Source organism: Cervus elaphus, chromosome 4 (assembly GCF_910594005.1).
Source record: "Cervus elaphus chromosome 4, mCerEla1.1, whole genome shotgun sequence".
Lineage (NCBI taxonomy): Eukaryota > Metazoa > Chordata > Mammalia > Artiodactyla > Cervidae > Cervus > Cervus elaphus.
The window spans coordinates 50,619,243-50,639,700 of NC_057818.1; the positions used below are offsets into that span (position 1 = coordinate 50,619,243).

General features: G+C 50.1%; 2 protein-coding genes across 7 annotated transcripts in view; both read left to right on the top strand.

Annotated features, from left to right (window-relative positions):
* Nucleotides 1-17,139, top strand: part of AXL (AXL receptor tyrosine kinase) — a 35,100-nt gene extending 17,961 nt beyond the window's left edge. For both annotated transcript variants that reach the window (XM_043899240.1, XM_043899239.1), the window contains 10 exons: nt 509-641; nt 942-1,033; nt 4,830-4,925; nt 5,111-5,188; nt 7,035-7,127; nt 7,541-7,662; nt 8,595-8,704; nt 11,614-11,773; nt 12,284-12,420; nt 15,271-17,139. In XM_043899240.1, coding sequence (XP_043755175.1) covers nt 509-641; nt 942-1,033; nt 4,830-4,925; nt 5,111-5,188; nt 7,035-7,127; nt 7,541-7,662; nt 8,595-8,704; nt 11,614-11,773; nt 12,284-12,420; nt 15,271-15,622 — 1,373 coding nt within the window. In that variant the 3' untranslated portion in view covers nt 15,623-17,139. The remainder of the gene's footprint in view (nt 1-508; nt 642-941; nt 1,034-4,829; nt 4,926-5,110; nt 5,189-7,034; nt 7,128-7,540; nt 7,663-8,594; nt 8,705-11,613; nt 11,774-12,283; nt 12,421-15,270) is intronic.
* A 942-nt stretch (nt 17,140-18,081) lies between these two features.
* HNRNPUL1 (heterogeneous nuclear ribonucleoprotein U like 1) overlaps nt 18,082-20,458 on the top strand; it is a 34,037-nt gene continuing 31,660 nt past the window's right edge. Inside the window, exon 1 of one of the 5 annotated variants that reach the window (XM_043899246.1) lies at nt 18,082-18,137. Coding sequence is in view for 2 of the 5 variants with exons in the window: in XM_043899243.1 (XP_043755178.1) it covers nt 19,740-20,034 (295 nt within the window). In the remaining 3 variants the exon portion in view is untranslated. Of the gene's footprint in view, nt 18,138-19,585; nt 20,035-20,197; nt 20,420-20,458 lie in introns of those variants that run through there. The other 4 variants (XM_043899243.1, XM_043899242.1, XM_043899244.1 and 1 more) reach the window with 4 other exon arrangements.

Below are 20,458 nucleotides of genomic sequence, written 5' to 3' on the forward strand. Positions count from 1 at the left end.
CTTAGTTGCTCTTAGGCATGTGGGATCTTAGTTTCCTATGCCTGCATGTGTGCTCAATCGTCATGTCCAACTCTTTGCGACTCTATGGACCATAGCCCACCAGATTCCTCTGTCCATGGGATTCTTCCGGCAAGAATACTGGAGTGGGTTGCCATGCCTTCCTCCAGGGAATCTTCCTGACCGCAGAGATCAGACCCAGTCTCCTGCACCTCCTGCATTGCAGGCGGACTCTTTTTACCACTGAGCCACCAGAAAAGCCCCTCAGTTCCCTGATCAGGGATCAGACACGAATCCCCTGCATTGCAAGGTAGATTCTTAACCACTGGACCACCAGGGACATCCCTCACACTCCTCCTCCAACGTCCACTCCTTTCGTATCCATTGCATGCCCCTTCCAGCCCTGTCCATCACCCAATGTACCTACACCTGCCTCCCTTCAACACCACCCCCCTGGGGACCCAAGGAACCAAGACCTCCACCATGACCTGTCCCGCGTACCCCCTGACAGTGAGTGAACCCCCAGTCCCCGCCTTCTCGTGGCCCTGGTGGTATGTACTGCTGGGAGCAGTGGTGGCCGCCGCCTGTGTCCTCATCCTGGCCCTGTTCCTCTTCCACCGGCGGAAGAAAGAGACCCGCTACGGGTAAGTCAGGACCACGTGGATTGGGAGGCTGACCTGGACTGGGGTAGAGAGGCTGGAGGTGAGGAGGGTAGAGAGACCGTGAGGAGGCTGGCACAGGAGGAGAGAGTACCAAGAATCAGAATGAGGACAAGCATCTGGGGAGTGAATGGAAGGCAGAAGGCAGCAGAGGCGCTCAGCAGACATTGGAGGAGAGGGCCGGCAGGTCTGGGGGTTGGGATGGCGCTTGCTTCCACTGCTCGTGGAGGTGCAGGAGGTTCCACGTCACTGCCCTGCCCTCACCTCCTCTCTGTACCCCGATAGAGAGGTGTTTCAGCCAACTGTGGAGAGGGGCGAGCTGGTGGTCAGGTACCGTGTTCGCAAGTCCTACAGTCGGAGGACCACTGAAGCTACCTGTAAGTGAGCCCCATGCCTCCCTACCTGGGTTTTGGGGTAAGAGGTATTGAGTGTTGGGCCTGCTGGGCTTCTGCAGATGTGTGAACCAACAATTTCTGAAGGCCTTGGAATATTAGCACCACAGACCCTAAGAACAACAGGACTGTGGGACCACACACGACTTTAGAATAATTGAATCTTAGACACAATAAATTTTAGAAAGGCCAAACTCTGAGTCATAGGCTCTTAGAACCATGTAATGATGATGATGAAGATGATAAACATGATGATGATGGAAATGAAAAAATGCCCATGATGAGATGATTACAATGCTGATGATAATAGCCAACCCTAACACTTCCTCTGTGACTGCTACTGTTCTTTTTTAAAAATTGTTTGTTTATTTATTTATTGGCTATACTGGGTCTTCATTGCTGCTCAAGGGCTTTCTCTAGTTGCAGTGAGTGCAGGCTACTCTCTAGTTGTGGTCTGAGGGCTTCTCGTTGCAGTAGCTTCTCTTGTAGCGGAACACAGGCTTTAGGGTGCACGGGCTTCAGTAGTAGCAGCACATGGCCTTAGCTGCCCTGAGGCATGTGGGATCTTCCCGAAGCAGGGATCGAACCCTTGTCCCCTGCAGTGGAAGGTGGATTCTTAACCACTAGGCCACCAGGGCAGTCCCACAGGTGCTGCTCTAAGCTTCAACACATGTCACTTAATTTAATCCCCATGACAACCCAGTGAGGTAGGCACATTATCCTCCCCACCACCGGTGAGGAGGCTGTGGCACAGAGTGGCTAAGTAACTTATTGGAAGCCACACAGTTTGTAAGCTAGAGAGCTGGGGTTCACACCCAGGCAGTTCCACTCTCAAGTTCCTCCTCTGAACTGCCTCTTGGAAGCAGAGGATGTGCAAGAGGATGTGCAATTTATAATTGGCCTAAAAAATTATAATCCAGTGCTGCAGACTCTCAAGGCTCCCCTGGTGGCCCAGATGGTAAAGAAGCTGCCTGCAGTGCAGGAGAACCAGATTCAATCCCTGGGTCAGGAAGATCCCCTGGAGAAGGGATGGCAACCCACTCCAGTATTCTTGCCGGGAGAATCTCATGGACAGAGGAGCCTGGAGGGTTACAGGCTGTAGGGTCGCAAAGAGTCAGACATAATTGAGCAACTAACACCTGATAGACTCTTAGGATCTTAAAAATCATAGAATCTTAGTACTATAATAGACTCTGTGTTAGAGGATTGTAGCATTTATGGAGGGTCCCAGCTAAGAAGGGACTTCAGGAGCCACCTAGTCAAATTTCTTCTTCTCTCCAGTTGGGAAAACTGATCCAGAAAAAAAAAGGCGGGGGGACAGAGTAGGCCTCTTCTAGAGTTAGCACCCAGGGAGAAGACTGCCGGGGGCCCCAGGGAGATACCGGAAGGGGCTGGGAAAGACATCTGTTGCAAAGGAGAAGGAAGAGGAAGTGAGGAGGTCACAGCAATCTAATGGGAATAACATGCAGCAGCAGTTCTCCAAGTGTGATCCAAGTCCCCAGAGGTCCCCGAGACCTTTGCAGGGGGTCCATGAGGTCAAAACTATTTTCATAATAATACCAAGATGTCATTTGCCCTTTCACACCCCCCTTCTCTTGCAAGTGCTCCGCAGAATTTTCCAAAGGCTTCCAAATATGTGATGATGTCATCCTTCTGTTGACTGATGTGCTTGTGTATTCTTGTGTTTTGAAAATTTATCTGGGGGACTTCCCTGGCGATCCAGTGGTGAAGACCCTGAGATTCCACTGCAGGGGGCTCGGGTTCAGTTTCTGGTTGGGGAATTGTTAATAAGATCCTTTGTGGTGCAGCCAAAAATGAAAAAAGGAAATCATATCAGTTTTCATCCTGAACACAGTAAATACTGCTATGTAGACAACCCACATAAAAGAAAACTTTTTTCAAGTCTCAATAATTTTAAGAATGTAAAAAGGTCCTGGGGCTAATAAGTTGGAGAACAATTGCTACACGTGAAAATGAATAAACCCAACTACACACAGCTGCTGGGCTTCCCTGGTGGTTCAGTGGTAAAGCACCCACCTGCCAATGCAGGAGACGTGAGTTCCATCCCTGGGTCAGGAAGACCCCCTGGAGAAGGAAATGGCAACCCACTCTAGTATTCTTGCCTGGGAAATTCCATGGACAGAGGAGCCTGGCAGCTTACAGTCCAGGGGTCGCAAAGAGTTGGACATGACTTAGCAACTAAACAAGAATAACGACAACATACAACAACTGCATTACAGTTATTTCATAGATACTGTGTGAAGTGAAAGAAGCCGGACACTAAAGAGAACATAGTATGTGATTCCATATTTATAACATCCCCAAACAGAAAAGACTAATCTGGGGTAAGAAAAGTCAGGAAAGTGGCCACCCCTGAAAGGACAGGTCAGTCTGTTCTTGACGTGGGTGTTAGTGACACATACTGTTGTGTTTGGTTCACGAAAATCCATTGAGCTGCTCGCTTGTGATTTTTGCAGGTGATACTTTAATAAAAAGTTAAGAAAAATTTTGAACAACTGGTACGGCAGGATGTTAACCAATCAAGGTGCCACTACTGCAAGATCACGTGCCCGGCTCTAACCCTTTAGTTACTGCTCTGGGGGAAGATTTGGGGGGTCTAAAGGAGAAGTGGGAGTTGGGAGTGCTCAGGACAGTAGTTAATCCTGAATGAATGCAGAATTATTTCAGTATTTTAACAATGGGTATACAGGCATGGGGCTTCCCTGGCGGCTCATGGTAAAGAACCCGCCTGCCAATGCAGGAGATGCGGGTTGGATCCCTGGGTCGGGAAGATCCCCTGGAGAAGGAAATGACAACCCACTCCAGTATTCTTGCCTGGAGAATCCCATGGACAGAGGAGTCTGGCAGGCTACAGTCCTTGGGACTGCAAAGAGTCGGACACAACTTTAGTGACTCAACAGTGATAAACAACAGCAACACACAGGCATACCTGGGAGACACTGCACATTTGATTCCAGACCAACACGATAAAGTGTATAATGCAACAAAGTGAGTCACATGCATTTTGGGGTTTCTCAGTGCATATAAAAGTTATGTTTAGGACTTCCCTGACAGTCCAATGGTTAAGACTCCATGCTTCCTCTGCAGGGGCCCAGGTTCCATCTAAGATCCCACATGCCATGCAGTGGGGCCAAAATAAACAACCAGAAACATAAAAACAAACAAAAATTAAAAAGTTGTGTTTACAGTGCACTGTAGTGTACTAAGTATGCAACAGCATTATATCTTTAAAAACAATTTAGATACCTTAATTTTATCTATTTATTTTTTAAATTTGGCCACATCATGGCAAATGGGATCTTAGTTTCTCAGCCAGGGATCAAACTCTTGCCACTTGCAGTGGGAGTTCGGAGGCTTAACCACTGAACCACTGGGGAAAGTCCCTACATACCTTAATCTTAAATTGCTTTGTTGATAAAAAAAATGCCAACCACCATCTGAGCCTTCAGTGAGTTATAGCACTAACATCAAAGATCACAGATCATCATAACAAATACAATAATAATGAAAAGGTTTGAAATATAACAAGAATTACCAAAATATAACACAAGAGACACAAAGCAAGTTTGTGTCTTGCTTTGAAGAATGGTAACGATAGATTTGCTTGACACAAGATTGCCACAGACCTTCAATATGTAAAAAAACACAGTATCTGTGAAGTGCGGTAAAATGAGGCACGCCTGTATCCTTATGGGAGGTGCTGCCTGGATGTCAGCTCTGCACCCTGGCTCTGTCTACCCCCACCCCACCCCCCATGCAGTGAACAGCCTGGGCATCAGCGAAGAGCTGAAGGAGAAACTGCGGGATGTGATGGTGGACCGCCATAAGGTGGCTCTGGGGAAGACCCTGGGAGAGGGTGAGTGCCCCCCCATCTCACACACACACACACACACACACACACATATCTCCCTGAACCATGCAGTCCTTCATCTCCCCACCCCTACCCAACCACAGGAAATGCAGTTCCTACAGGGTCCCCCCAGAAGTCAATGGGGAGTACTCCCCCCATGCATGTCAAAGTCTCTCTCTGGTCCCCCACAGGAGAGTTCGGAGCTGTGATGGAAGGCCAGCTCAACCAGGATGACTCCGTCCTCAAGGTGGCTGTGAAGACGATGAAGAGTGAGTATGTACATACATGTGCACACATGTGATATCCCCATCCCTTAACCTCTGGCCCCTCCCCTGTGCCCCTAAGGAGGCAGAAGAACAGGAACGGTGACAGCAATTTAGCCCAATCCTAGAACTTCAGTGTTTCCAGACAAGAAGTTAAGTCCCTGCCAGGTCCTTCAACAGTAGGAACTCAGTATGGGGAGATTACCACAAAGGTGCAGGGAAAACTGAACGAACAGCAGGGTGCAGTTAAGACAACCTAGAGATTAGCAGCAGCAAGCGTGTCACTTCCACCCCCAGGCCTGAAGGGGCAGAGAGAGGATGTGGAGTTACCAGAGCCCACAGCCAGGGCCCCCTGATGGGATTTAGGCATCACAGAGTTAGGGGCTGTCTTGTGGGAGCTTGAAACGCAAAGGAGACGCAGCCACCACCAAGGCAATACTGGAAGCAGAGAGAGGGTGAAATGCCCTGATTTCTCTCCTCCTCTCGCCCACCTTCCAGTCTCCCATCAGTGCTTCCCATTAGCGGATTCCAACAGGAAACAGCAGGAAAGGGAGCCTGGGAAATGTAGTTTTCAGGGGCCAGCCCCATGTGATACATAGCAGAGCATGAGATGGTCCAGCATGAGGCACACCTGGCTTCATCATTTACTAGCTGTATGCTTTCCTGGTGGCTCAGATGATAAAGAATCCGCCCGCAGTGCAGGAGACCTGGGTTCAATCCTTGGGTTGGGAAGATCCCCTGGAGCAGGGAGTGGCAACCCACTCCAGTATGCTTGCCTGAAGAATCCCATGGACAGAGGAGCCTGGTGGACTACAGTCCACGGGGTCGCAAAGAGTCTGAGCGACTAACACTTTCACTATGATCTCAGGTAAGTGACTAACGCTCTCTGAGCTTACCATTCCTCACCCGGAACAAAGTATCATAGTGTTCCTACCTCCTAGGGTATTATATGTCAAAGCACTTAATGCTGGGCTTGGCACATAGTACACACAGTTAATGTGGACTAAAACCATGTTATCTACATCCACAGAGAGGGTGAGAGCCAGTCCAGTCCAGGCTCACACAGCGCAGAAAGGCCAGGCTCAAGTCTTTTCCACACAGGGATGAAGCTTAGAGGGTCATGCTGGACGTAAGGGAGGAATGATTGTTTCAGAATCACAAGGGCTAAAAAACTTGCGTTATGGAGTCATCACTCATTCATTCATTCATTCATTCATTATTGACTGCCTTCTGAATACTGGGTTATGCTCCTGATCTGGGTTTGAATCCCAGCTGTGTGACGCTGGGCGAGTCACTTTGCCTCTCTGAGCCAGTGTCCTGAGTTGTGAAACAAGGACAATCAATTGTTTGCATCCTAGGGCTGCTGGGAGTGTGCTGGGAAGCAGCCTAGCACGGAGCCCGCACATGGACCCCTGAGCCAGCCTGCCTGGGCTTGAACTCTGCCTGTTCCTCTTGCAAGCTGTGGCACATTTCTTAAACATTCTGTGCCTTGTGTCTCCATCCTTGTTGTTCAGTCGCAAAATCATGTCAGACTCTTTGTGACCTCGTCAACTGCAGCATACCAGGCTTCCCTGATTATCTCTCTGAGTTTGCTCAAACTCATATCCATTGAGTCAGTGATGCCATCCAACCATCTCATCCTCTGTAGCCCCCTTCTCCATTCTTAAAATGGGGAAATAAAAGCTCCTCAGAGGGTTAAATGGGTTAATATATGTCAAGCGCTGAGTACAGCCCCTGGTACTTACTTGGTCATGCTTGATGAAGGAGAAGATGATGATGGTAATAAGGAGGAGGAGGGAAAGAGTCCTCCCTCCCCTCCCTCCGCCTCCTCCACCTTCCTCTCTCCTCCCAGTTGCCATCTGCACAAGATCGGAGCTGGAGGATTTCCTGAGTGAAGCCGTCTGCATGAAGGAATTCGACCACCCCAACGTCATGAGGCTCATTGGTGAGGGAGGGGCAGATTTAGGGGGCCAACAGGCCCTATGGAGGCTACACCAGAGGGAAGAACCCTCCCTCAGGCACTGGGAAGATCAAACCTCCATGCTTCCTTCACACCACCCACCCCCGCCCCCCGCCAGAGTGAGCAGGCTCCCCCCTTCCTCTCTCCCTCAGCTCGGAATGTGACCTCTGACCTTTCCCAGAAATAGCTGAGGTCCCCAGGAGGGCTGGAGAAACATCCCTGGGAACCAGTGCTAGACATGGCTTCTCTGACGCTTGGTCCCTGCCACCACCACCCCTGCTCCCCAACAGTTTGGAGGCCAGATCTGAGAGGGAGTGGGAGAAAGAGGTGGGAGTGGGGGTGGCGTCCCCTTCTGCCCACCTCCAGTGACAAGGCTGCCTGGGGGGGGCGGGACTCAGGCGTCTGTTTCCAGGGTTCTGAACGAGAGGGCTTCCCGGCGCCCGTGGTCATCTTACCTTTCATGAAACACGGAGACCTACACAGTTTCCTTCTCTATTCCCGGCTCGGGGACCAGCCAGTGGTGAGGGCATTTTATTATCTGGACCACAAGTGTTAACTGAGCACCTACTAGGTACCCGGTAATCTTTCTTTCTTATTTGAAAAAAAATTGATGTCTATTCTACGTACACTAAAATATGCACATTTTTTGCATGCAGTTCAGTGAATGTTTTCTTGTGTATAGACCCATGGAAGGGCTTCCCAGGTGGTTCAGTGGTAAAGAATCCGCCTGCTAGTGCAGGAGATGTGGGTTCCATCCCTGGGTTGGGAAGATCCTCTGGAGAAGAAAATGGCAACCCACTCCAGTATTCTTGCCTGTGAAATCTATGGACAGAGGAGCCTGGTGGGCTATAGTCTGTGGGGTTGCAAAGAGTCAGACATGACTGAGTGACTAAGTACACACGCACGCATTAGGTACCTAGTGCTGCTCAGACGCTAGGAAGGTGATGGAGACCAAGATGTTGTTTTCATGGAGGAACTGTCTGCCAGAGGTGGGGGGACCAGGCAATAAACAAGTTAACAAATGAATAAGCACAATAATGTTTAAGTGCCAGGAAGAAAACAGTGCAGGATGAGTGACAGGGAGGCCAGGCAGTTTGTTTGAGTGAACAGGGAAGGTCTTACGGAGGAGATCGAAGGAGGAGTTAACTGGTGGGAAGTGGGTGATCTGGGAGGAAGTGGTCCCGGCAGAGGGCACAGAATGTGCAAAGGCTCAGATGTGGGAACAAGCCAGAAAGGGGGTTCCCTGCCGGAGCGTCTGTCAAGGGCAAGAACAATGGGAGATCAAGACAGGAGGGGAAAGTAGGAGGGGATGACCAAGGGCTGACTGGGAAAGGGGTGGGGTTTAAGTCTCAAAGGTATGGGAAAGCATCACAGGGCAGAGCTAGAAGGGAGGAGGGATGGATTTCTGGGACTCCGCTGACCTCTACCCCATCGTGTCCTGCCCGCCCCCAGTTCCTGCCCACCCAGATGCTGGTGAAGTTCATGGCAGATATTGCCAGTGGCATGGAGTATCTGAGTACCAAGAGATTCATACACCGGGACCTGGCTGCCAGGAATTGCATGTGAGTGCCCAGCCTTCCAGGAATCCCCCTTCTTCAGGAACCCACCCCCACCCCCACCCGCCTTCCCAGGACGGAAGAAGGTGCTACACACACACACACACACACACACCCCTTCAGGTAAGTCAGAGCTCAGGAGTGGAAGAGACAGCTGAGCAGGGAGGTTGGGGCCAGCTTTCTGGAGGACGTGGACCCTGAACTGAGATCCCACAAGAGTGCTGGAATGTGCAGAGAAAAGGAGAGGGGGCAGGCTCAGTGGGTAGCAGGATGTGAGCAAAAGGGCAGAGGAAACCCAAGAGGGTGGTGACATTTAAGCTTCATCGCTATCCCCCTCCAAGCTGAGTGTCTTGCCTGGGGCTACACTTGGGCAGTAGCCACACTGGATAAAGAGACCACACCCCCTGCTAAGTCGTTGCTGCTCAGTCTTTCACTCAGTCATGTCCCACTCTTTGAAACCCCGTGGACTGCAGCACACCAGGCTTCCCTGTCCTTCCCTATCTCCCAGAGTTTGTTCGAACTCATGTCCTTTGAGTCGGTGATACCATCCAACCATCTCATCCTCTGTCACCTCCTTCTCCTCTTGCTTTCTATCTTTCCCAGCATCAGAGTCTTTTCCAATGAGTCAGCTCTTCGCATCAAGTGACCAAAGTATTGGAGTTTCAGCTTTAGCATCAGTCCTCCCAGTGAATATTCAGGGTTGATTTCCTTTCCAAGGGACAGGCAAAAAATAGCCCAGAACCTGTCTAAGGGCTGCGTGTGTGTGTGTGTGTGTGTGTGTGTGTGTGAGACACATAAGCTTAGAATATTAGTCTCATTACAATGTCATTACAATGTTGGACTCAGAAATTGGAGCTAGAGAGGACTTCTCGGGTGGCCCAGTGGCTAGGACTTCACACTCCCAAAGCAGGGGGCCTGGGCTTGACCCACTAAGAGTTCACATGCCCCAACTAAAAGATCCTGCATGCCACAACTGAGACCCAGCACTGCAAAAGAATAAATATGTTTTAAAAAATTAAAAAAGAAGTTGGAGAATCAGAGACTCTTCAATAAGACGTGCAAACGTGCCCAAATGATTTTGATTACCTTCCATGGAATGCACATGCCAATTTGAGGAGAATTGCCTTTCATATACATGTTGGGGTCTTCTCATCCATGATTATAGCATAGCTTTCCAATTTATTTAGGTATTATCCAGCTTCTTTCAGTAAAACGGTATAATTTTCTTTTTTTTTTTCCCGCCCCACTACACAGCATGCAGGATATTGGTTCCCCAAGCAGGGGTTGCACCAGTGCCCCCTGAAGCGGAAGTGCAGAGTCTTAACGACTGGACCAGGGAACACCCCACTCCCAATTTTTATTTTGAAAAAATTCCAAATCTACAGAAAAGTTGAAAACATTTGCCGCGAACACCCATATCTCCTCCTTGTTGGGATTTTGCCACGTTTCTCCTCTCTTCTCCGTCTCTATCTCCCCTCAACCACTTGAAAGTAAGTTGCCAAGATGGTGACATTCCACCCCTAAATCTTCAAGAGGTGTCTCCTGGAATAAGGACTTAAGCCTAAACAATTACAATTCTGTTTTCAGACCTAAGAAGATTAACAATAATTCTGTAACACAGTCTCCTATCCAATCCATATTCAAATGTTATTTATATAAAGCACAAAAACAAACACAAGTAATTCACGCTGTTAGAAGTGAAGATCTCAGTCACCCTATGAGGGGTAGTTACACCCTAGGAAGGAAGGTCTGGTAATCTTTCTTTCTCGTTAAAAAAAAAATGGATGTTTATTCTACATACACTAAAATATACACATTTTATGTGTGCAGTTCAATGAATGTTTACATATTTATAGACACATGGAAGGGCTTCCCAGGTGACCCAGTGGTAAAGAATCTACCTGCCAATGCAGGAGACTCAGGTTCGATCCCCAGGTTGGGAAGATCCCCTGGAGGAGGAAGTAGCAACCCAGGATTCTTGCCTGGGAAATCCCATGGACAGAGGAGCCTGGTGAGCTACAGTTCATGGGGTTGCAAAGAGTTGGACACAACTGAGTGAGCATGCACACGGACCCATGGAAACAGCCACCACTAAATCAAGATGAAGAACATTTCTTGGCCCTTCCTCTCTCCTTCCCTCCCCAGCCACTGCCCTCAAGGGGTAACAACTATTCTGTACTTCTGTCACTTGTTCTTAAATGTCATGTAAGTGGAATTGCAATTTTGACTCCTCTGTGTCTGGCATCTCTTGCTTAGCGTGAAGTTTTTGAGATCAGTCCATGTTCTTGTATGTATCTGTAGTTCTCGTTCTTTGCTGTATGGTATTCCATTGCACAGCTGCCCCACGACATTCTCTTTCTTAATCTGGGTTCTAGTTACATAGGTGTGTTTGTGGAAATCCAGTGAGCTCTTCACTTAAGATTTGTGCATGTCTTCGTATTTATATAGTATACTTCAAAACTTTTTTTTTTAAAACAGACTCCCCTGGTGGTGCAGTAGCTAAGACTCCATTCTCCCAACGCAGGGGCGCTGGGTTTGATCCCTGGTCGGGGAACTAGATCCCACATGCCACAGTGAAGATCTTGAGTGCAGCAACTAAGGCCCAGTGCAGTCAAATAACTATTAAAAAAATTTTTTTAAATATCAGAGAATCCCACCCAAGGAGCCTGTGAAGGACCTTAGAATCTGGCAAAAAGCCAGAGCTGGGAAGGCCCCCTAGCAGCCCTTTTCAGACCCACCTTTCACAGAGGGTATAAGAAGTAACATAGTTCCCTCCCAGGTTTGGGGGCTGACCGATCCCCACCCCCAGGCAGGACAGCCAGGACAGGAGACAGAGACATGTCTGAGAGTGAGGACAGGCTTCCTGGTGGAGGGGGCAATGCCGTGGCCCCATTCCTCTCCCCCCATCTGAGCAGGCTGAACGAGAACATGTCGGTGTGTGTGGCTGACTTTGGGCTCTCCAAGAAGATCTACAACGGGGACTACTACCGTCAGGGACGCATCGCCAAGATGCCGGTCAAGTGGATTGCCATCGAGAGCCTGGCAGACCGTGTCTATACCAGCAAGAGCGATGTGGTATGTACGCCCCGGCAGGAGTGGGGGAGAGCGTGGCCTGATCATCTCACACCAGACCCAGGCTCCCGGGGACATGAGGGCTTCCCTGAGCAGGGGCCTGTCCGCATGGACCGTGTGTGGTGGGCGTCTGTGAACGGTGGTGTGGACATGCTGAGGGGGTGGGCACGGGGCTATGTGTGCGTGGTGACAGGTTGCCACGTGGATTGTGCAGACAGCCTAGGTTGGGAGAGGCACTGGTAAGTGTATACATGTGTATAGCTAGGGTGTGGAGGGTGACCCTAGACCACGTGTCCATGGAGTGTGTAAGTGTGTGCACGGGTGAGCAGGTCTAGCTGTGCACACAGATTGCCTCCATAAGTGTGTACCTATACCAGAGTGTTTCTGTGACTAGCTCTGATGCACCCACAAAGACATCTGTGTACATGTAAGTGTGGGTGTATCTGTGTGTTGGGTGAGGGCTTTTTTGTGCAGGAGAGACCCTCTAATTTTCTCCCTTCTGTTCCCCAACAGTGGTCCTTTGGGGTGACGATGTGGGAGATTGCCACTCGAGGCCAAACCCCATATCCGGGAGTGGAGAACAGCGAGATTTATGACTACCTGCGTCAGGGAAACCGCTTGAAGCAACCCGTGGACTGTCTGGATGGACTGTGAGGACCCTCAGGACTCCACTCCCCTACCTCATGGGATTCCATCCCCAAACTCTGAGCACCCCACATGGCCCTGACATATCCAAGACCCTCTAAAACCTGCACAGGGATTTCCCTGGTGGTCCAGTGGTTGGGACTCCAAACTCCCACTGCAGGGGGGCGCAGGTTCGATCCATGGTCTGGGAACTAGGATCCCACGTGCCACGTGACAGGACCCAAAAAAAGAAAAACCTGCACAGAATCCCTCAGACTGTTGGGGAACCTATCTGCCCCTCACCCATGCTCCTCAGAACCACTATTAGCTTGAGAGGTGTACTAAGTCACGTGTGCTAAGGGTCAGTCGTGTCCGATTCTTGGCAACCCCATGAACTGTGGCCCGCCAGGCTCCTCTGTCCATGGGATTCTCCAGGCATGAGTGGGTTGCCATGTCCTCCTCCAGGGGATCTTTCCAACCCACCCAAGGGTCAAACCTGCATCTCTTACTATATCCTGCATTGGCAGGCAGGGTCTTTACCACTCATGCCACATGAGAAGCCTGAGAGGTGTGAATCAACAAAAGGTGCCCTTTCTTCCTTTTCTCTGTGCCAAATTCAGGTTGGATCAGTCTCCCGCCACGTATCTGTGGGCTGTAGTGCCCATTCCCCAAAATTCTAATTCCTTCCAGACTCCTGAGCACCCATGCTTCCCCCCCACCCCATGCTCTTCAACACCCAGAACCCTCTGCCAAACCCGTATAATGAACTTCTGCAAACTCTCAGGGCTCCCAGGCTCCCCTGAGATGTTCTCAGAATCCTTTAGAGTGGTGGTTATCACACTTTGCCATCCCATGAAATACATAGAGAAGAGAACTTGGGGGATAAAAAGAAGATGTTGTTTGGGTCAGGAAGGGACAGCCTGGGGCTTCAGACTCCCCAGGTCCTCCTTGGGTGTTCCAAGAGCTGAGGAGAGTAAAAAGGGTGAAAATTTCCATAGAACTTACTAGAAGGCATGGTGTCAGGTGCTTTGCATGAAATTAAGTCATTTGGTCGTTACTACAGCCATTTGAGGTGGGTTGCCACCATTTGAGGTGGGTTGCCACCATTAGTGAAGAAGGCAATGACAACCCACTCCAGTACTCTTGCCTGGAAAATCCCATGGACGGAGGAGCCTGGTAGGCTATACAGTCCATGGGGTCGAGAAGAGTCGGACACGACTGAGCGACTTCACTTTCGCTTTTCACTTTCATGCACTGGAGAAGGAAATGACAAGCCACTCGAGTATTCTTGCCTGGAGAATCCCAGAGACGGGAGCCTGGTGGGCTGCCGTCTATGGGGTCACACGGAGTCGGACACTACTGACGTGACTTAGCAGCAGCAGCAGCAGCAGCCACCATTAGTAGGGCTTCCCAATTAGCACAGTGGTAAAGAATAGACCTGCCAGTGCAGGAGACACAAGTTCGATCCTTGAGTTGGGAAGATCCCCTGGAGAAGGAAATAGCAACCCACTCCAGTATTCTTGCCTGGAAAATTCCATGGACAGAGGAGCCTGGCTAGCCACAGTGCATCAAGTTGAAGAGTCAGACACGGCTGAGCAACTGAGCATGCAGGCTGTCAAGGCACCATTAGTATTCCCCTGTGTAAATGATGTAACAGAGACCCACATCAAGGGAAGGTCATTTGCCAAAGGCAGCATAGCTGGTGTTTTAGTTATCTATATCACCAAAATCCAGTAGCTTAAAATAACAAGCCTTTTATTACTTCACATGGTTTCTGAATGTTAGGGGGTCTGGGAACAGTGTGGCAGGCTGATTCTGAATCAGGGTTTCAGTGAGGTTACAGTCAAGAAATCAGGGGGGGCTACAGGCATCTGAAGGTTGGGACTGGAAGCTGGTTCACTCACATAGCTATGGCAGGAGGCCTCAGTTCCTTGCCACGTGAAACCCTCCACAGTGCTGCTTGAGTTTCCTCATGACATGGTGGCTGGCTTCCCCCAGATGAGCGTCCCAAGAAAAAGAACAAGGAGGAATCCACAATACCTTTTCAACCTAGTCTCAGAAGTCACACACACCATGGAACTTCCCTAACAGCCCAGGGGTTAAGACTCTGCATTTCCAGGAGGTGTTCAATTCCTGATCAGGGAAGTTTCCTATGTCATGTGGTATGGCAAAAAAAAAAAAAAGAAGTCTCCACACACTATCAAGGTACCAAGTCAGAATGCAGTGCTCTATCTTTTGAAGGGAGGAATGTCAAAGAATTTGAATACATATATATATTTATTATTTATATATTTGGCTGCACTGGGTCTCCACTGCTGTGTGAGGGCTTTCTCTAGTTGCAGAGAGCAGGGGCTATTCTCTAGTTGCAGCTGCATAGCATGGGCTCCAGGTCATGGGGGCTTCAGTGGTTGTAGCATGTGGGCTTCGTTGCCCCATGGCATGTGGGATCTTCCTGGGCTAGAGATAGAACTTGTGTCTCCTCCATTGGCAGGCTGATTCTTAACCACTGGATCACCAGGGAAGTCCTGAATTCATATTTTAAACCAACACAGCTTGCAAAGCTTTGATGCTAGAGTCTGTCCTGAGAAGCCATATTGGGAAGCTTTGCTTTAGCAAAACCTCACTAGAACATCACCCCATACCTAGAAAGACTTCCCAAGACATCTTCCAGCTCCTGAGTGTCTGTTCCAGGACTCCTCTTAGAAACTCTTGCGAATTCCCAAATCCCCATTGGTGGCCCCCTCAAAACCCCTACAGTTCCCTCCACTCCCATGAAATGCCCTCAGTCCCGAGTGTCCTAAAATGCCCCCAAGCTCCTAGGAGGCTCCCTTTCTGAGCCCCTGCTCAGTGTCCCACTCCTCATTCTGCTGCCCTAGGTATGCCCTGATGTCCCGGTGCTGGGAGCTAAACCCCCGGGACCGGCCAAGTTTTGCAGAGCTGCGGGAAGACCTGGAGAATACGCTGAAGGCCCTGCCCCCTGCCCAGGAGCCGGACGAAATCCTCTACGTCAACATGGATGAGGGTGGGGGTCATTCTGAACCACTTGGAGCTGCTGGAGGAGCGGACCCCCCAACTCAGTCTGACCCTAAGGATTCCTGCAGCTGCCTCACCGCCGCCGAAGTCCATCCTGCCGGCCGCTATGTCCTGTGCCCTTCTACAGCCCCCGGCCCCACCCTGCCTGCTGAAAGGAGCTCCCCAGCAGCCCCGGGGCAAGAGGATGGCGCCTGAGACCACCCTCCACCTGGGACTTCCTCTCAGGACCCAAGCTAGGCACTGCCACTGGGGGACCTGTCCCCTACTTTCCCACTCCAGGCCTTACCCCCAACCATAGCCCTCTCTTCCTACCTGTTCCACTTCCATTCCAGACAGATTCTCTCCCTTTTCCACACCTTGGTGTCCCCATGTGTAAAAGAAAGGGATTGGACTGAAATCCCTGAGGGCCCTCCCAGGTCTAACATTCCAAGATTCTAGATTCTAAGGTTTAAAGAGTCTAGATTCAGAGGTTCTAAGTTTCAGAGCTGAGTCTTTTGTTCTAAAGACTTGGGATTCCAGTCTCTAATTCTAAAATGCTAAGGTTCTAGACACAGAAGTTCTAAGGCCTACATTCTAAGGCTCTGAGATGCTGTGGCTCTAGACTTTTCTGGTTCTAAGATTGTTCATAAAGCCCATGAAATTTTAGGTTACAAAGCTCTAAGATTCTATTTCTAGAATCTAAGACTCTGTGATTTTAGATTTTATTTTTCTAGGGTTCTGAGTCCTGAGGGTGTAAGATACTAGATCCTACAATTCTAAAAATCCTACAATTCTAAAAATCCTACATTTCTAGACATGGAGGTTCTAAGGTCTTATGTTCTAAAATTTGAAGTTCTGAGCCTCTTAGAGTATAACTTTTCTGGTTTTAAGACTCCAGATCATAAGGCTTCAAGATGTGATCTTCTCAAGTTCTAAGATTCTAATGATGGTCAATGGCAGAGTCTAAGGCTTTATGATCCTCGAAACCCTTGTTATAAGACTGTGGATCCTAAAGATCTAAAATGCTAGCATCTGCAATTCAAAAATTCTAATAGTCTAAAGATGGAGGTTCTAAGGTCTAATGTTCTAAGATGTGATGTTCTAAGGCTTAGTCTAAGAACCTAGATTCTCTGTGTCTAAGATTCCAGATCACATGCTTCAAGATTCTAGATTATTAAACTCTAAGATTCTAATGTTGTTCTGTTCTGTGTTCCAAGGCACTCTAGATCCTATTGGTCCAAGATTCTGGATCCTCAGCATCTATGGTGTAGATACTCCACAGTTAGTGGTGACAAACTGGATGCCAAAGTTCTAATCATTTTTTAATTTTGGACACCTTTAAGTTCTATGCTGCATCTTCTCTTTCTAGGATTTTAGTTAAGGGTCTAGGAATTCATGGTTCTAAGTCTTATGATTCTGGGTTCCAAGATTCACATGTTATAAGATTCTAAACATCTAGAATTCCCAAGTAAAATTCTGAGGTTCTAACCTTATAGTTTTATCCTGTGTGACCCTTCCCTTCTTAGCCACCTCTGCTTCCTCTTCCTTTCATGTGGGGGTGTGCCCCCTCAAACCTGTGCAATGCATTAAGGACGCCTCCTTTCCCCAGAGGACAACATCCCTCCTTTGGGGGTCATATTGCCCCCCTGAGCCAGTCCTTTATGCCCCCTGAACAGAGTGTGTACTCTGGCACCTTCAGTGGGGCTCAGATCACATAAAACTTTGTAACCATGCTTCTGTCTCCTCTTGTCTCCACTTATGGCCCTTTTCCCAGGCAACTCAGCTTCTGTAAAAAGGAGGGTTTGGTGGGGTCTTGGAGTTCTCCCCTCACTAAAGAGGGTAGATGTGAACAGATACAAAGACAAAAGGACAGGCAAACAAAGAAAAGCGGACTTGCCAGACTGGACGAAACCCCTAGTGAGGAATACGCACGTTAGATACTCACAGGGTCACACAGAGATCCTCCCTATTTCCCAAAGTAACAGACTCATTAATTAATGGACAAACTCAAGCACTCTTGGTCACAAATAGACACAAATTCCAACAGAGAAGCACAAAATTACATAAACATGTTTACAAATATGCACCGGCAGGCGGTCAACCAAGAATAAGAAGAAACTTGAGTAACTAGAGTAACACAGATACAGACACAAATACTCAGACATATAGAGTACCTAGGGGGCTTCCCAGGTAAAGAATCGCCTGCCAATGCAGGAGGAGCGAGAGTTGCGAGTTCGATCCCTGGGTCGGAAAGATCTCTTGGATAAGGAAATGCAACCCAGTCTAGTATTCTTGCCTGAAGAATTCCATGGACAGAGGGAGCATGGGAGGCTACAGTCCACTGAGTAGCAAAGAGTCGGACATGACTGAGCACACACAAGACACACAGAATACTTAAAGGGGACTCACAGAGCCAAACGTTCAGAGTCACAGAGAAACACAGGCACAGACTACCTCCGATAACCACGGGCCCACAAAGGGACTCCTGCCAAGACAAGCCCACTGTGTTTTGCACGAATCGTAGGCAAAAGTTCCTGGGTGTGTCTAGCAGCAGTCGGAGGAACCCTTGGCAGCGCCCGGACGCCCCCCAGTGGTGGGTCCTGAGAATGAAAAACAGTTCAATCCGGGCCACAAACTTTTTTAGAACAAATCATTGTGGGAAGCTGGGAGGAGAGAGGAAGTCGGACGTGGGCGAGGGGCGGGGTGTCTGGACTGGAACCTACTGGCCCACGTGAGTGTCTGTCCCGCTTCTGAGTGGGTGCTGTGTGTGTAGGTTGCCGTGGTGTAAGCTTGTACTGTAACTGTCCTGTGTCTATATCCTTTGATGCTGCCTGCTTGTGCCAACCTTAATGGGCACATCTACATCGCAGTTTGGTGTACTATCCCCTGAATGGATGCATCTGATCCTACACACGCCATTTGTTTATCTATGTTGTGTGTGCGCCTTTGTCTAAGTAGAGGTTGTGTATGGCTTTTGTGGGGTTTAGTTATGGCTCCGTGGGCAGCGGGCATTTGCATTGCGTATCTCGATAGTGTACCTTCCAGAAGTTTTGTGTCTTTTGAGTTAGAGGCGATAGGGTTAGACATTGTGAAACTGTGGCGTTTAACAGAGGCTTAACTACGGACCTGTGTGTTTGAGCTTATCATATTGACGCCAAACAGGCGGATCTATTGAACAGTAATTAAGGATTTGTGGTAGAGACCTCTGAACTTGAGGTCTTTCCGGAGCGAAAGGCTCTATGATCGCGTGCAGAGCGCCCATTCACTTAAGATACCAACCATAAAGACGGAAGCTCAGCTACGATCGTGGAAGGAGGCGCTCGATGAAATGTACTATCAAAGGGGAGAGGGTGCGATCCCCCGTTATAACTTTTCTCCCGCTGTTAGCCTAGCCTTTATTTTCAAACCTTCAGGACTCTGAAGTCAAAGGGTTGCTTTTCTTACAGACAACTGAGTTTCTTCCAGATTAAGAATAATTTATCTACTTAATCTCAATTTCATATACTTCCTCTACAGCGAAATTTGTAAGGCCGTCCATAACCAGAATGACCAATCTGTTTAGGTTTTCCTAAAACCATCCAACTATACTAGCTTTAGTGAGATAAGTCAGTAACTGAGATTGGTGGACAGATTGTTTTGAAACCGCCCTAACGGCAAGGGGCAGGTCTTTAGTGAATTCAACCCTTTCCGGTTTCTTAAAGGCAATCGTGAAAGGGGGCGGGGGGGAGGTCTGCCGACTCTCCATTTGATTGGTTCTGGTGGTTTTACCCGCTTGGACGCCTCTGGGGCGGGAGATTTAGACCAATCAAGATATGTGTTACAGAGACACTAGTTTGATGAAAGGACCGCGCAGGGAAGGCCGTGAGGCGCTCATTCTGAGACCCCATCACTGATTGGTCCAAATCTTTACTCTCTTTCCCTCATTTGACCCTACGGGAGCGGGCGCGCGGGCACTACCCAATCACCGCGCGCTCCTCCTCCCTCCTTTTCCCGCCCTCCCGTTTCGGCCCCGGCATCGACGTAGGCCAACGCTTCCTCCCCGGCAGCTCCTAAGCCCTTTCATTGCTGTTCTTTTGAAAGACGCGCTCTGATTGGTTGAGCCCTTGGGCCCGCGCCCGTTGCCCCTATGAGGTGGCCAATTGGCAACCGTGTTGCATCGCGCCTGGCCACGGAGGAGGGGGGAGGTGGCGGCGGCGGCCATTTTGAGCCGCCGCCGCCATTGGAGTGGGGGGCCCCCCCCTTTCCCCCTTCGCCTGCTGACAGGAAAGGTTTAAGGGGGACAGAGCCCTGGGAGGCCGGGCCGGGCTCGGGGGCCGCCCCGGGGGCCCGGGCCATGGATGTGCGCCGTCTGAAGGTGAACGAACTTCGCGAGGAGCTGCAGCGCCGCGGCCTGGACACTCGCGGCCTCAAGGCCGAGCTTGCTGAGCGGCTGCAGGCGGCGCTGGAGGCCGAGGAGCCCGACGACGAGCGGGAGCTCGAGGCCGACGACGAACCGGGGCGATCCGGGCACAACAACGAGGAGGTCGAGACCGAGGGGGGCTCCGAGCTGGAGGGGACCGCGCAGCCACCGCCGCCCGGGCTGCAGCCGCACCCGGAGCCCGGCGGCTACTCGGGGCCGGACGGACATTGTGAGAGTGCGCGGGGCGGGGGCCGGGGAGCCCGGGCTCCGGGCCGAGGAAGGGCTGTGGGACGCGGGAGTCCGGCGCCCGAGGTCGGGGAGACGGTCTGAGGATCGGGGGATACCGCTCCCCGCCGCTGAAAAGGATCGGGGGACGAGGCCCGCGGGACGACCGGAGGGTGGATCCTGGCATTCGGCGCAGGGAAGATACTGGAGTGGGGGCTTTCGGTTTCGGAGATGAGGAAGGTCCGGGGTGGGGGTGTAGAGGATTCCCGAGCCTACGGCTCAGAAACCGGAAGCCGTGGTTTTTGGAACCGAAGACAGTCGGAAGAACAAGGGGATCTCTTTTAGGAGACTGAGATCTTAAAGATGGTGATCTTAAGATTTGGAGCTGGGTAGGCTTGGGAGCCGTGTTTTCAGGGCTGGGAGCGTTT